This window comes from Ochotona princeps, chromosome 26 (assembly GCF_030435755.1).
Source record: "Ochotona princeps isolate mOchPri1 chromosome 26, mOchPri1.hap1, whole genome shotgun sequence".
Classification (NCBI taxonomy): domain Eukaryota; kingdom Metazoa; phylum Chordata; class Mammalia; order Lagomorpha; family Ochotonidae; genus Ochotona; species Ochotona princeps.
Genome location: NC_080857.1, coordinates 24359786 through 24376914, shown reverse-complemented (window position 1 = coordinate 24376914; position 17129 = coordinate 24359786). Strand labels below are relative to the sequence as shown.

The 17129-nt window shown below is 37.6% G+C and overlaps 1 protein-coding gene across 4 annotated transcripts in view; it reads left to right on the top strand.

Moving 5' to 3' along the window:
* The window catches only part of GPHN (gephyrin), a 352857-nt gene that overhangs the window by 180293 nt on the left and 155435 nt on the right, over window positions 1–17129 (top strand). For all 4 annotated transcript variants that reach the window (XM_004584467.3, XM_058655546.1, XM_058655544.1 and 1 more), the window contains 3 exons: window positions 553–619; window positions 6325–6597; window positions 7886–7993. In XM_004584467.3, the coding sequence (XP_004584524.1) occupies window positions 553–619; window positions 6325–6597; window positions 7886–7993 (448 nt within the window). The remainder of the gene's footprint in view (window positions 1–552; window positions 620–6324; window positions 6598–7885; window positions 7994–17129) is intronic.

The window sequence follows — 17129 nt, the reverse complement described above, 5'->3', positions numbered from 1 at the left end:
ATGTTGCCTGGAAATTGATAATGACTCCCAACAGGCATTTTCTATTAATCTTAACCTGTGGTTATCATTGATTCAGCCCTCGAACCTCTTTTCCACTGTTACATACTTGTAAAAAAAAAAAAAAACTAAAAAACCATCATTTTGCTTTAAAACTTCCAGATTCCCTGACAAAGAACAGCTCAATCTGAGTCTCACTAGGCATTTCTATGAACTATCTTATTGAAATCTGGTAACTGTATGAGATATGAGGAAGCTCAAGCTGTACATAAAAGGAAGCTTCTTACTGAATAAATTGCTTTGAAGAACCTAACTTGTTCTGATTTCATTTTCATTATATTTTTCAAATACACAGTTATTAATCCTAAACTAATATTCAGGCACATTGGCCAGAATACCCAATTTCTTTAGCAACTGATAAATTCCTTACTCTAAGAATGCTACTGCTGAAAGTTGTACAGTTGTAAAACAAATGATTGTCCTTTGTTGTTGAATGTTATTTAAATGGATGATGCATTGCATTTTGGTACTCATCTATTTTTTCTTTTCTTTCAGACCTGTATGTGGAATTAGAGGGAAAACTCTCATAATTAACCTACCTGGTAGCAAGAAAGGATCTCAGGTAAGAGACTTTTACATTTGTATGATTTAATGTAAAGACTTGTGGTTAAACATGAGAGTTAATTCTCTAAAAACCCGAAGCCCACCAAATCCAAAATTGGGGATTTCCAAAATCATTCTTGGGTTCACGAGTTCACTAGATGGACTCAGTTCACTGAAAGTTATTATACTCAGAGTTATAGTTTATTATGGGGAGGGATATGTAAGTTAAAATCTAGAGAAAATAAATGTAAGACAGTCTGGGAAATATGCCACATATTACAAATTGTGATATTACCTTCTTGTGGAGTCATCAATGCATTGCTCTCTCCTGGTGTCAGTATGTTGTAATAACATAGGGAACAAGGTGTTTTTGAGCTCACCACACACTGTCTTTAAGGCTGACCTTTGCTTTTTAGACCTTGCCATGGTTGGTCTAATATGTTAAATATCCAGCTCTAGAGGTCAAACCAATACCAATACCAAACTGCGAAATTCCCATTGTTGCAGTATCCTGGTAATTAAAGCCTCAAACCAAGGACATCCTTATGACATAGAACATTCCAAGGACTTGTAGATCACCTTCCAGCAGCTAAATTCAAGGATCACATCCTCTTCAGGAAATGCTGATTCTTCACTGCAGACACGTTTGGTCCAGAATTTCTTACAAGGAAACAATCGTGTTTTCTGGGCAACTATACTATACTCTCCATAGAATTTTGTAAGGCAATAAAAGTATCAGTATATATAGGCTTATGATTTGGAGCAGCCAGTATGGAGTACAGATAAATTTAGGGAAACAGGTAAACCTTTAAACCTGTCACATATGCTTTTATATTTTTATACTAATTTCCCACATTGATATAGAACTACTTGTGATATGACGCATTTTTACAGACCTGTATCTGAAAATTACTTGATGCTTAACTCAGTCTAGTTCTTCTTCAGAACTACCAAGTCCATTGATAATGCATTCTGAAGAGAGTTTAACTGAATTTCCCAAGTGTTTGAACATCAATATCAGTAAAACAATATTAAGTAAATACTAATATTATAAATATCACAGTAGAATGGTAGATACAACCTAAAAAACAAACTCAAAATATGCTTTTCTATTACTGGATTCCTGCTCAAATATTAACAGCCCATGCATAATCATGCCAGACCCATGCCATTCTGGCTTGCAGCCTTGCAACACCCCAAAAAGCATGTGTGCTCTCAGCACCATGTAACTTCACTCTTAAACATCTGTTAGAGTGAAGAAATAGACCGTCTCTTGCTTTGTGCCCCTTTTAAGATACCAGTGTTGATAAGTTTTCCTTCCTTGAATAATTATTTTATTCATTTCTTTACCTCATCTGCCATTGCTCCTTCTCCCTGTTTATACTCTTGCTTTTCTGTTCAATTGAATGGCATGTTTTAATTTTCCGCGGCAATGGTCTAGCTTTCCATCAGTTGTAATAGTTGGGCAGAGCCTCCTATTCAACCTGTTCCTGTTCATACAAGATAGACCTACACAGGCAAAGAACTAATGAGCTATATAACCCAATTAACAGTTTAAACTTAGTGTCAAACATAATTTGATTATTTCTGTTGAAGGCAAAATCAGCCACTTATAAATTCCAGTATAAATTTTAAGGATACAGATGCTTTTGAATTACTCTAGCTCTGGCACCCACAATTATTGCTGTTGTTGTGGGACTACTACATCTTTTTTCCAAAAACAAAATGGAAATAACATGGAGCAAAAAGCAAAAGTGCGGTTTTACTAGCATCTTTATACAGCCATCTCTTTCTTAGAAAAATAAAGAGATCTGTCTAGTGGCATTTTGCTTTGCCCATCTTTCCATGTTAGATGTGTTCACACACACACTAAGATATGTGAGCCAGATCTTCATTCTTTTTTTTTCTATCCACTTTTGACATCAGATGTTACCATTGACTCATCTTGTTCCGTCTCATAGCCTTGAGGTGTATATATATCTTGCGTCAGATATATGTGACTCGACAATCCGAACTGATGCAGTGTCTTCTATTCCTGTTCCTTTATAACACTCTGACCATTTACATCTAACATCAGCTAAGAAAAACCCAAACCAGTGTAAGTTTCTATTTTTGGTAGGACCCATTTGTACCTTCTAAGAGGTACTGGCATCAGTCTAATTAGTTATCTGTAGGGCATTCATCTTTTAGAACTTGGCAACAAAACCCTCTGTAGGCTTTCTTTCTTTTATTGACAGACATAACAGTTCTTTGAAGCATTTTGTGCTCCAGAGTGTATAAGAGCAGTAAAAATTTATCCCATCTTGGGCCCGGCAGCGTGGCCTAGCGGCTAAAGTCCTCGCCTTGAAAGCGCCAGGATCCCATATGGGTGCCGGTTCTAATCCCGGCTGCTCCACTTCCCATCCAGCTCCCTGATTTGGCCTAGGAAAGCAGTCAAGGACAGCCCAATGCTTTGGGATCCTGCACCTATGTGGGAGACCTGGAAGAAGTTCCTGGCTCCTGGCTCCTGGCTCCAGATCGGCACAGCACCGGCCATTGTGCTTACTTGGGGAGTGAGTCATCGGACAGAAGATCTTCCCCTCTGTCTCTCCTCCTCTCTGTATATCTGACTTTGTAATAAAAAATAAGTAAATCTTTAAAAAAATTCAGTCCTTCTTTACGTTGTCCCAACCCCCACCCCAAGCATGCATTATTCTCACAGACCCAGTGACCATGTCAAGCAATTGCACTCAACTGTCTACTCCTTAATTCTACTCAAAATTCTGAAAGTTAGTGGTCTTAAATGATAGTGACATATCTTACTAAATGTACCCCCTTAAGTTCCCAAAATGATTTTCACAGGGGCCCATACAGGTATCATTTTAATATAAAAGTAGCAGCTCTTCTTGGTTAACAGAAACCACTTAAGATAGCTATGAATCTAGCAGCTTCATGAAATGGGCCTTCCTGCTTCAAAGCGCCTGCTTGCATTCCCTTGGTAGCATGATCCTGTACGGCACCATTTCTGGGTTTTCTAGGAAATTCTTATGGGCACATCCCTCTCCTCTTTAGGGTATTTCTGGCATTACTTAGAATATTACAGATGTTGAAGATTTTTATATCCAGCAAGCATAGTTGCAGTTTCCACTCAATGTGATGATTAATTTGAAGTATAATAATTCTCTCTCAAATAGAAATTTTCTAACCCAAAATCCCATAGTCTCTGAAGGAGTCACTCATAAACCACAGTTCTTGCTGTAAGCCCCAGTCATAAACAGGAATTTTGCAAGCTCAATGAGCTCAAGCAATCTCATAAGTTCCTCTTTAACATGTCCAATCAACGTTGGTAAAGAGGCCATTTATTTGTTTTCTGTTCTATCTTGTTAAGTAGACTGAAGTATTTCATAGTGAAACAGTACCCATTCCCATAATGCATTCAAATAAAAGGGACTCACCCACCTAACATAAAAATTGCTCTTCAGACATTTTAATTTTCATCCAAACTACTCCTTAATATTATAGTTGGCTCCTAATTAATTGTACTTCATTGGGACTTCAGTGGGCTTTTTAAGTTTAACAAAACTTTCTTCTCAGGTCTGATGCGGTAGCCTAGCAGCTAAAATCCTTGCCTTGGATGCACCAGGATCCCATATGGGCTCCAGTTTGTGCCCCAGCAGCCCCACTTGTGGACTGGGAAAGCAGTTGAGGATGGCCCAAAGCCTTGGGCCCTGGCATCTGCATGGGAGACCAGAAAGAGGCTCCTGGCTTTGGATTGGCTTAGCTCCAGCTGTTGTGGCCACATGGGGATTGAATCAGCAGACAGAAGATCTTCTCCGTCTCCTCCTGTGTATCTGACTGTCCAATAAATAAATAAATAAACCTTTAAAAATTTTTCTTTACTTTCAGGCTGTTATAACAAATTTGTTTGCATAAGACTTTGGTGGATCAAATCCCTCACCCCCTGACCAAGTACCACCACCTGCTTTTCAGCCATTATCTTCACTAGGTTTTAGAAACCTCACCTCAAAAAATTTAAGGTTATGCTTGCCTTCCAGCTTTTTAATTCCCCCAAACTATAATAAATAGAAAAGATTTGTTTTAGATTCTGCATGGGTTGAAGTTGGGAGGTGAACAGGGATCCTCATCTGTCCACCCGGTCTACAGTGCCACAGTAACATCTTTGTTTGGCTTCCCTTCCATCAGTGTTCACATTTTTATTCACCCATTTCTTAATAACCATTTAAATATTTTGACTTTACCAAGAAAATCTCTTCCTATTCCTTTCCACGTTCCTTTTAGATTCAGTGTGACTCCATTCACTGTGTTTCAATGAAGCCTTTTCCATTGGAAGTGATTCTGAAGTTAGTGAATGTAATGTCAGACCAACTAGAATTCAAACATTGTCATAGCTCAGAATCTGCCTCCCACATTGCCCCTTACCTTCATTTTGCTGCTACAGAAAACAGGAATCACAGGATCTATATTTAGGTTGTTACTGTTTTGTATTTCTTCATGCATACATTGACACAATTCTGTTTCGAAGAAATAAGATCTGCCATTGACCAGTTCTGTTGGTAACATTTGACATCAGCAATGGATTGCAGCACAACTCTGACTTCATACTGTGAGTGTGACACTGTATTCATCCAGGAATCGAAGGTTCATTATCTTGTACCCTCTCCTCCTCCTTCCTGAGCGATCTACTTCAGCGAGTCCAAGTCTGGCTGGCAAATCTCACTTCTCCACCATGCATAGTATCCACTATGCAGGGTTTTAGCCAACTGAAGAAAAGTAGTCATCTGTTTTGCTTTTTAAATAAATAAGTCTGTTCTTGTGAAAAGTATGAATGAGAATGACTTCTGCCTATTCCCCAAACTTACCTGGCCCTATATATGGTTTTTAATTTCTCATCTTTTCTTTTTTAAGTGATTGTTGTAGACAATGGTGGGCATCTGAACTGCAGATCATGTTAACTTTTATTTAGAGCTCTTTATAAGCTTATTTCCATTTTACATCCTGTACAGTATTGCCTAAGTATATTATTGGATAGTAATCAGAACTTTAGTTCTCTGAACAAAATAACCTGGTCCTAATATAACTTTTTGCATCCAGTGACCTATTCTAACTGAAAAATGTGAAAAGTTAGATTGGGAGTTTAGCCTGACAATTCAGACATATGTGTCCCACGTTAGAATGTGTTTGTTTCCACGCCTGCCTACTGATTTTTGGTTCCTGCCAGTGCAGGCCCTGAAAGAGTTCAAATAATTGGGTTCCTAAAACCTGTGTGGGATGTTGGGCTCTGAGCCCTTACTTCATCCCCAGTCCATCCCTGGTTGTTTCAGGCATTTGGGGAATGAAACAGCATGTGGGGGCCTTTCTCACTGTGTGTGTGTGTGTGTGTGTGTGTGTGCAAGAGAGAGGCCCTCAAATAAATCATTTTTAACCATGTGGAATCTCATGCTTTTCCTATCAATAAAGCGATTTAAACTCCAGATTGTGTTGAAATTTTACTTCAAAAAATTAATCTGATGTATTTTCATATGGTGATGTGGTTCCTTTGTCTATGGAGAATAACGCAATGTATGCAATACTTCATACTGCACACAAAAAGTACTTTCAATGGGTCTTGAAATTAGTGGAAGATAATACAGACCCAAAATCACAAATCACGTTGATTGCCACCATAGTATGTATCTAGGAAAGAGCTTGATCTTCAGGGGTTTTTTTTCCTTCCTCTGTGTACAGGAATGCTTTCAGTTCATACTGCCAGCTCTACCTCACGCCATTGACCTTTTACGTGATGCCATTGTGAAAGTAAAGGAGGTGCATGATGAACTTGAAGATTTACCTTCACCACCACCTCCTCTTTCCCCTCCTCCCACAACCAGCCCTCATAAACAGACAGAAGACAAAGGGGTACAATGTGAGGAAGAGGAAGAAGAGAAGAAAGATAGTGGTGTTGCTTCAACAGAAGACAGTTCGTCATCACATATCACCGCAGCAGCCATTGCTGCCAAGGTAAGTGTGTTGCAGGAGACTCGGAGATCCAGAGGACTCAGACAAGTTCACTGATTTTACCCTTCTCTCTGCCATGTGCCTCACTAAGTGTTATTCCTTGTCAGTGAATCCTAAAGAATTCAAAATGTTCTGGGATGTTTGCTTGAAGGCACTGAGGTGTATTCCAAGCTCTGAGGCATTGCATTTAACTGCTGTTACATTTTCAAGTAATAGTTGCCGTGATGAACAGTGTAACATTTCAGAACTCTTTGAAAATGTCACTTTTGTGGACATATTAAATTATAATATATATTCAAAAGACATAAACTTTACAAATTTTTAAAGGGGCAATAAACTGGAGATACCAAATGTTAGATGACTGAAGAAGGGTTGGAATATATGAGTGAAAACATTTAAAAGGCAAGGCATTTAGTTTTAAGCAATTGTGAATTTACCTTAAACAATAACTGAAGTATTACTTGATACATATCACCCAGTTGGTATGGGAAGGAAATGGATATGTTTGCGTAGTAATTATTATTAAGACAAAGCTAAGAAAGGTATTGCAAATTATCTCTGAGCAGTTCTGGAGGTAAATATGGTACTTGAGTAATATTAGTGTTCTTAAAATCACAGAACATGATTTACAGTTATTCACAACTAGTGATATCCACCTAATATCCTTTAATACTTTTAGAAAAAAGTATTTTGCTACTGGGAATGGCAATTGCTCATTAATTAAAAATGCAGATTGAAAATTTAGTTGCTGCCTGAAGTGATTTAGTTTGATTTTAATTAGGAGGTTTTTTGGGGGTTTTGTTTGTTTGTTTGTTTGTTTGTTTTTGGTAACGTACAGATTAGGATCATAGGAAAACCAAAAGAAGTATCCATGTAGGCAATCAGTAGGTAATTCTTTCATTGAAGACTTTTTTTTTGTTTTTTGGGTTTTTTTTTGTCTCCAAATCCAGTTATCTATAAAGTTGTTACTTGTGGTTAGTAATATTTATGTTGTTTGTGTTTTTTGTTTGATTGAATTAATTGGTAAAATAGGTGTGTTCTTAAGTCATTATACATTCTTTCTCTTTTACTCTTAATTGAAAGAGTTAAAAGTACTCTCAATTTCAAATTAATGAAAAAAAGCTTAAAGTATTTGAAATTTAAGCTGATTTTGTCATTTACATTTGGCAAATTTGGGCATATCATTGTTCTGTTTGTTCATTTTCACATTTCCTGCTTTTCAGTCATTGTGTTTGTGTAGGTTTATGTTTTTCTGTCATGATATTCATAGTTGTTATGTGTTGTGCATTAGAAGCATCCATTCTACACCAGTCCTGCTGTTATCATGGCATGTGGTGAGCAGCCCATCCCTGGTCTCCTCAGTTATTCCCATCATGCAACAGGCAGTGCAGATGAACCGGTAAGACAAGAGGCTTTTATATTCATGACTTTGCAAACATATCCTACTACCTTTCTGTGGAGGTAGGCTGTAACGTATCACGGAAGATGTGCTGTTTTGTTGTGATGGATTTTCAGCAGTACTCCCTTGTGAAAGTGTCCATGACATATTCCATCAGAGAATTTAATAGAACTTGTCCTGTACCTGAAGTATTTTGCTATCATTAAGATTCTATAGTGTAAGCTCCTAGCGTATGTGGTTTATTTACTATATACTATAGCATATGACATATTTACTATGTACTATAGTATATGAGCTTTCATCATAGGACTTCTAAGAATTCCTCCTTAAAAATGATTTTTTCGTAGAAGCTTTATCAGATAGCTTTAAATAAATTGCCTTATTTAAAAAATAAGTCCGTAAGAGAATTGCTTTGACTCTTAAAATCTAGAAGGATTGATGAGTTTAATATTCTAATGAACTTTTTCATGATTTTGTATCTCATGTTCTTTCACTGTGTTCTTCATTCCCACCATTTAGAGAATTGAATATTCATATAAGTCTGTGAATCATAATATTCAGATACAAACTATTAAAGATACACATTCATTGAATGGCTGAATGAAATTTGATAAAAGAATAAAAAACACATTGAATTGTTAAGTGTAAATTATTAGTCAGTGTTAAATTTATACCATGGCTGTAAAAAATTCCATCTTAAACTCTAACATGACATAAAGTGATAGAGGAGAAATAGAAAAACAGATATACAGATAAATTTGACTTTGAACACATATAACTTACCATCAGTAGTCTTTTGGGAGATACAGTATCAAATGAAGACTAGATTCCTATATTTACCAAGGCTTACATAGCTGTAAATAAATGGATTGATCAGAGGCTAAGTGGGACATTTAAATTTTGGCTAGTAAAGGTATTAATCAATTTGGTTGCTGATTGGTATGTAAATATTTTTTACTGATAACTAGAGAACAGCTAAGCTACCAGACTAGTTCAAAGAAGAATTATGAGGGCACAGACATTCTGCAGTAGCTATGAAGAATAGAATTAATTCTTAAATTGATAAAATCCATATACATAGAGCAATAATCATTTGCACTTTTCAAGACAAAATGTACTTGCATTTCTATGGATAAGTCTTTTTTTCCATGATTATTATCAGTTTTCGAAAACATAGATTTGTAAAATAGTGAAAGATAATGAAGAGTACAGGTAAGCCAAAAGAGTATATAGTGAACACGTTCTTGATGATCGCTGAGGTGATTATCACAAAAAAGGCCACTTATTAAATTTGTCTTGAATTTTTACCCAGTTACAACAAGAAAATTACCCTTGTAACCTTTCTGAAATTGTGTTGCATATACTAATGATTCAAAATTAATTCTGTGTGGACATTTTAACAGGGACTAGCAGACTCCACTTTCAAAGAGCACTGTTTTTGCCACCCCAAAGTTAGCACTGTTTTTGCCACCCCATAGTAAATCCAAGAAAATTCATCATATTCTAAGTGGTAGGAGAGAGATGTAGAACAGAGAGACAGAATAGGAGTTCACAGCCAAAATCGAATTTATTAGCGGATTAAATTCAGATGGTGGCCAACTGCTGGCGCATAGATGAGTGAACACGTGGCAGCATCCCAGTCTTTTAATGCAGTGCAGGAGTGCCTGCAACGTTCCTGTTTACTGTCTGGGAGTTCTACTTGTTACAGAACTAGAACCACTGAGGCTTGTGTCTCTGTTCCATCATTAGCTGTGTCAGTCTGAGTCCCCACTGTTCAACGTGTCATTCCACTCACTGCTAATGAACTCTGGGTAAGCAGTGAATGGTGTCTCAAATACATGGGCCCTTACCGCCAACATGAGAGACCCGGATGGAGTTCCAGGCCTGATCGAGCTTCAGCCATTTCCGTAATTTGGGAAATGAACTAGAGGATAGAGGATTTCTCAATCTTTCCTCTTTCTTTCCTAACCTCCTGTCTTCTCAATGCTTTCTTCTCTCTCTGTCACTCTGGCTTTTAGACAAGTAAATAATCAAAGATGGGGAAGGAAGTTCTGACTTTTCCTATAGCTCTGCCTTTCATATAAATGAACCTTTTTAAAATCTGCTAAATTAATTATATAAATATATAACTGTTATTCTCACAGGCATAAATTGCAATTTAAGGAATAGGAATCTAGGAATATCTATGAAATATGCGTCCATGGAAAATGTAATGTATCATTCATTTCTAAGACTAGATGTTCATTAGCCTAGTTTCCAAGGCTAATATAAATAAACCAAGATAATACTTAGCAATACCTATAATATGTAATCAGGGTGTGTTCGTGAAGTAGGCATATTATCAGCAGGTACTGACTTCCTGGAGTAAGGCAACATACTGATTATAGTAATGATAGCAATAGCATGTTTAAAATGCTATAACTAAATAACAGTGACTGCTAAGACTCTAGGAAATTGATACTAAAATGCAATATTGACAAGATTATGCCTTTCTTATTTTCCTGAAAGAAAAATTTATATGAGAAATCATACTGTAGTAATAACTGATTTTTATCATTAAGAGCAACAAAAATTGGTACCAGCGTGGTAGCCTAGTGGCTTAAGTTCTTGGCTTGCATGTGCCAGCTTCCTATATGGGTGCCAGTTTGTATCCTAGTGGCCCCATTTCCCATCCAGCTCCCTGTTTGTGGTCAGGGAAAGCAGTCGAGTACGGCCCAAAGCCTTGGGACCCTAAACCCGCTCCTGGCTTTGGATCAAGTGAGCTCCGGCCATTGTAGCCACTTGGGGAGTGAATCAGTGGACAGAGGATATTCCTCTCCATCTCTCCTCCTTTCTGTATAGCTGGTTTCCAATAAAAAATAAGTAAATCTTTTTGTAAAAAAAGAGCTACAAAAATTTTGAAATGTCTAAAGTATAAATATACCAGTTGAAAAAATGTGCATGAATTTGAGTTGACCAGAAAATGACCTCAAAGTCATATCTCATATGTTGAACAAAATCAGGAAGAATTTAAACAAAATCAAGAATACTTTCTTCTAAATAGGAACAACCAATTCTCGTAGATATTTGTATGATTGAGTTTTTTCTAAATTCAAATCCTCATATTTATTCTTATTAAACTCTTATATTGTATTCAGTCTGTTGGTATAGTAAAGAAATCTTTCATCAGTTTGTAGCTGCTGTCTTGTGGATTCCCTGTCAATCCCGGCTTCTGTCATCTGCAGTTATGTGAAGCATGCTTTTGTTGAAGTCACAAATTAGGCTGATTTTTAGGATAAGCTATTGTACATACAAATCCTATTGATTATACTTGTTGAATTAGTCAACATACACTTCTGTTCCCATCAAGACCCATGGACTCTATCTTGATCTTAAGGCTTTTACAAGTGACCTACCAAATAACAATACTGAATTTTAAGATGCACTAATTTGACACTTTTTTCCCTTCAGCAAAAAATGTATAACATTTAATTGTATCCACTAAAGGATTGTTATTAGATGTTGTAGGATTTTGTGTGAGGGAGATTAAAAAATGTTCATGGCAATTTGTGCTATCTTATAATTCTGTTTTTCTGTGAATCTTTTTGAGTCCTCTCATATGTTTTCTCAAAGAATCCATTTAGATATTTGTAAAAAAAATCTAGATCTGCTATCAGACACATGGATATTTAATAAGATTTAGAAAATGGTGAGTGAGAGTTCAAACACCTTCACCATAGAGACTGATGAATTGTTGCATTTGAAGCTCTTGAATGGGGTTGTTTTAGAAGACTCAATAATTATTATACCTACTCAACTAGCTCAAATTAAATTCAAATGACAGCATTTGTGGCATAGAGACATATACCTTTCTAAAAACAAAGGTTCTAAATAACAAAAATAATTATTAGAAGGAGAAATGTATACTGGATAAGAATTTTCTGGGCATAATATAAAGTTGCATGTTTATTGATATCCATTCTGGCACTTTGGAAGTCTACAAAAGTCAAAGGAAGACAGCATTTTGGCTGTAAATTCTAATTTTGCTTATATAATTTTCCATTTCGTCTTGTAAAAAAATATCACCCAAGGACCAGCTTTGTGGTATAGTGAATTAAGCCACTGCTTGCAATGCTGTCATCCTCGTATAAACTGCTCTAATTTCATTTGAGCTCCCTTCTACTGAACCTGAGAAGGCAACAGAAGGTGGCTCAAGTGCTTGGGCTTCTGCCACACATGTGGAGGTTCTAGATGGAGCCCCAATCCCCTGTCTTTGGCCTTCCCACCCCCAACTGTTGTGACTGTTTGTGGAGTGAACCAGCACATGGACGATTTTCTCTCTGTCCCTCTGTATTTCTGCCCTTCAAATGAATGAAATAAATCTTAAAATGCACACACAGAGATGTGCATGCGTACATGTACACACACACACACACACACACACACACACATCAGCCAAACCAGTATAGTTAACTTTATGATAGAAAAGCAATGTAGTTAGAAACTCAGTGCAGCTTTTAGAGCAGTATGCATTTCTATTAGTTTTCTTTAATGAGAAACTTTCTGTTGCTTAATAATCCACAACTGAATTTACATTGCACATCTACAGAGGGTTTGAGGTCAACTGAGACAAATTATTTTATCCATGCTGTGAGTTACATAACATAATAAAGCATACAGAGTAGTTCTATAAAAGTAGAAATGTTTCTTTCAGAGGTGATTGACATTTCTCTTTCTCATGTTGCTGAGTTAACTCATTGCATGCAATTCTGCTTCTAATCTGTGTATTCTTAGTACAGATTCCCTAACTAACCTATAGTTCATATAATTTTTGTTGTTAAGATCTCTTTCTTGAAAGGCAGAGTTACAGACTGAGAGAGAGAGAGAGAGAGAGAGAGAGAGAGAGAGAGAGAGAGAGAGAGGTCTCATATCCTTTGATTCACTCACAGAGCTGGGAGTTGTCACCAAAGCCAAGAGCTTCTTCTGGTTCTTCCACTTGGGTACACAGGCCAAGGACATGGGCCGTCTTCCACCAATTTCTCAGGTGCATTAGCAGGGAGCTGGATCAAAAGTGGAATAAACCAGGACTCGAACCATTTCCATGTGTTTCAAGAAATTTTTTTAAACTTCTTCTTTATTGGGCCCGACTCGATAGCTTAGTGGTTAAGGTCCTCACCTTGCACGCCTGGGATCCCATATGGGCGCTGGTTCTAATCCCGGCAGCCCTGCTTCCCTTCCAGCTTCTTGCTTGTGTCCTGGGAAAGCACTGGAGGATGGCCCAAAGCTTTAGGACCCTGCACCTGCGTGGGAGACCCGGAAGAAGCTCCTGGCTCCTGGCTCCTGGCTCCTGGCTCCTGGCTCCTGGCTCCTGGCTTCAGATTGGCTCAGCTCCAGCCATTTCGGCCACTTGGGGAGTGAATCATCGGATGGAAGATCTTCCTCTCTGCCTCTCCTCCTCTCTGTATATCTGACTTTGCAATAAAAATAAATAAATCTTTAAAATAAAATAAACTTCCTCTTTATTTTCTTCCTGGGTCCATTGCTTTTGCAGGAACTTAAGATTTTTTTTCTTTGTTTCATGTATGTATGTATGCATGTATGTATGTATGTATATGTATGTACGTGTATGTATGTATTTTAGACAGGACATTAGAGGAAAACAGAGAGATCTTCCTTCCACTAATTCACTCACCAGATGTACACAATACCCAGAGCTGTGCCAGACTAACACCAGGAACCTGAACTCCATCCAGTATTCCCATGTGGGTTACAAAAACCCAAGTGCGTGGTCTGTCATTTGATACCTGGGTTGGAAGTGGAGGCAGAAGCTGATCCCAGACACTGTGATATGGATGAGAATATCCCAGGTGGCTGCTCAAGCTGCTGCAGCAACATTTTAACCCCATGAGTTCAACTATTTCATTTCCATATGTTTATGTAATTTCCTAAGTTTTTCTTGCTGACTGCTTGCTACTTTTTATTGTCTTGTGGTCAAAAAATAATGTGATTGATCTTTTTCTAATTTGCCTCGGCTTGTTTTATAACCTTCTGTATGGCCTGTCCTGTACGATATTGTGCTGTTGAAAAGAATATGTATTCTGCAGTTGTTGGAATGTTCTACAACTATCTATTGGGTCAAATTGATCTGGAGTTTGGATAACTCTGCTTGCTTGCTGCTTTTCTGTTTCTCCCTTTATGTGATTTATATATTTGTGTGTTTCTATATTAGGTATATTTATATTCCTCTGGCTAGTTAGAGTACCTTATTACTGCATAATAATCTTCCCTGTCTCTTTTACTGCTTTTGATTTAAGTGGTATTTTATCTCCTAGAATTATGGCCACTCCTGTTTTTTGGGGTACTCCATGTGCATGGACTATTTTGTTGCATCGTTTTACTTTCAGTTTGTGTGTGTCTTTGAGTGTACATTTGTTGAATAAACAGCCAACAATTTGATTTTGGGGTTTTGTTTTGTTATTCAGTCATATGGCTTTTCATTGGTAAGTTTAGTCTATTTTCATTAATGGTAGTTCTAGACAGGTAAGGTCTTTTATTTTTACTTTAAAGACGGGGTTACAGAGAGAAGAAGAAACACAGAGAGCGAGATCTTCCATCCACTGAATCACCCCCACCCGCAAATAGTCGAAACAGCTAGAACTGGGCTGATCCAAAGCCAGGAGCCAGGAACTTGTGGGTCTCCCACTTGGGTGTAGGAGCCCAAGGTCTTAGCATCCTCATCTGTTTTGCCAGGTCATAAGCAGGGAGCTGGCTAAGAAGTGGTGCAGCTGGGACTTGAACTGGTGTCGAGGTGTGATGCTGGCACTGCAGGCAGATTAGCCTATTATACCATACTGACACTTCTTTGTGCCATTTTGATACTTGTTTTTTAGTTTTATTGTACTTCTTTTCCTTTTTTCTCCCTCTCAAAATGTTCTTGGTGATTAAGTTTCTCTCTGTAGCAATGAACTTTGATCTATTGCTTATAATTTTAGTAAGTCTGTAATAAGCCTTACCTTACCATTAGGCTTACCCAAAATTCATTATGGTTATAGGAAATCATTTTTAAATCACAGCAACTTAACTGTGGTTATATGTAGCTAGAAAAAGAAATTAAAATGAATAATGTAATAAGTACCAATAAACACATTCACACTTGCTACTATTTCTTGCAAATTTTAAATTTTTCATTTTCTCCTTTTACATCATTAAATGTTGCCTTTCTCTTAACATTTTAATGTGGTTATTATTTACTACTGCTTTGGTTTTCAATCTTCACACTGTAGACATGAGTGGTTTAAGCACCACGTTTGCGATATTGGAGAATTACAGATTTCTGTAGTTTCTGTTACCTTCTGATGCTTCTTTCTCATTAGCACATCTATCTTTGAGTTTAGTTTCTTTTAGTCCTGTTGGGTTTGTTTTCCTTCTTTCTGCATATCAAACTTAATATATTCTCCTAATTTATTTTTAGTTTCACTAATTCCTTTGCCTCCTCAAATCTGCTGTTAAATACTAGTAATAAACTTTGCAGTTATAATTTTTAATTTCATGTACTTTTATTAGAATAAAGCAAACAAAGACAGAGAAGTCTTCTGTGTGCTATCACCCACCAAATGCCCACAAAAAGCATACTGGGCCAGTTCAAAACCCAGAATCCAGATTTCCATCCAGGGTTCCAGTGTGGATATAAGGGACGCACGTACATGAGTCATCCTCTGGTACCCCCCCACCTCCAGCATCACTACCGAGACACCAAGGTGTATAGGAAGTGAAGTAGCAGAGACTTGAACCAGGCACTCCAATATGGCATGTAATTATCCTGAACAGCAGCTTACCATTGTACCAAAGCACTTGCCCCCAATTGCAGCTGTCTTCCCACCTAAATTTATTTTTTTAGAGAGGAGATGCAATTTTGAGTTGCGTAAACCTGCCCATGTTCACTTATGTCTCTCTGAATGAAAACATCCTTTTTTCTTCTTTTTTTTTAAAACCTGGCATAGTTACAGAGAAGAGTGAGAGACAGAGAGATCTTTCATCAGTTATAATGCTTCTTATAGGTCTCCCACATGGGTTAAGGTGCCCACAGACTTGAGCCAGCCTCCACTGTTCCCTGATCATGAGCAGGCAGTTGGATTGGAAGTGAAGCTGCAGGGACCGAAATCAGTGCCCATGTGGGATGTTGGCACCACAGGAAGAGACTTAGCTACTTAGCTTGCGACATAATGGTTCTGGAAGGGTAGTTTTAAAATACAATAGCCACTTACAATAAAGAAAATTATTGGGCCTGACACCATAACCTAGCGGCTAAAGTCCTTGCCTTGAATGCCCGGGATCCCATATGGGCGCTGGTTCTAATCCTGGCAGCTCGACTTCCCATCCAGCTCCCTGCTTGTGGCCTGGGAAAGCAGTCAAGGACGGCCCAAAGCTTTGGGATCCTGCACCCACGTGGGAGACCTGGAGGAGGTTCTTGGTTCCCGGCTTTGGATCGGCGCAGCACCGACCATTGCGCTCACTTGGGGAGTGAATCATTGGATGGAAGATCTTCCTCTCTGCCTCTCCTCCTCTCTGTATATCTGACTTTGTAATAAAAATAAGTAAAAATCTTTTTAAAAAAAGAAAGATTATTCGTAAATTTAACTACATTAAACTTAATAATCTGACCATCAAAAAAAGTGACAAAGTAAAAGACGAGCTGCAGTGTAAAAACATATTTGTACCAGGTATGTCTGATAAAGCACTCACTGTCCAAAAATAGATACAGAAATGCAATGATTTAAGAAAAGAATAGTTGAAGAAAGGGAAAATTAGGCAAAGATTTTCAATAGGGACTTGACCAAAGTGAAACATCTAAATGTCTAAACACATGCAGAGGTGATCACTGTCATTAAAAAACAAGGTTTGGGAATATAAAACCACACAATGAGATCGTGTTACATACTCACCAAATTTGAGAAATTGATATTGACAATTCTAGGTAAAATCATGTTGTATAAAAGCAAAAGAGTTACTTTTCTCTTTTGATAGATGAATAAATAGGCTTGGCTGACATGGACGTTTGTAAGAAAAACTATTCTATAACCAGAAATTGTACCTGTTCCTGACAAAACTAATGCACACGGTGTCATTATTCATACACCAAAGTGTCTCTAGTGGCATT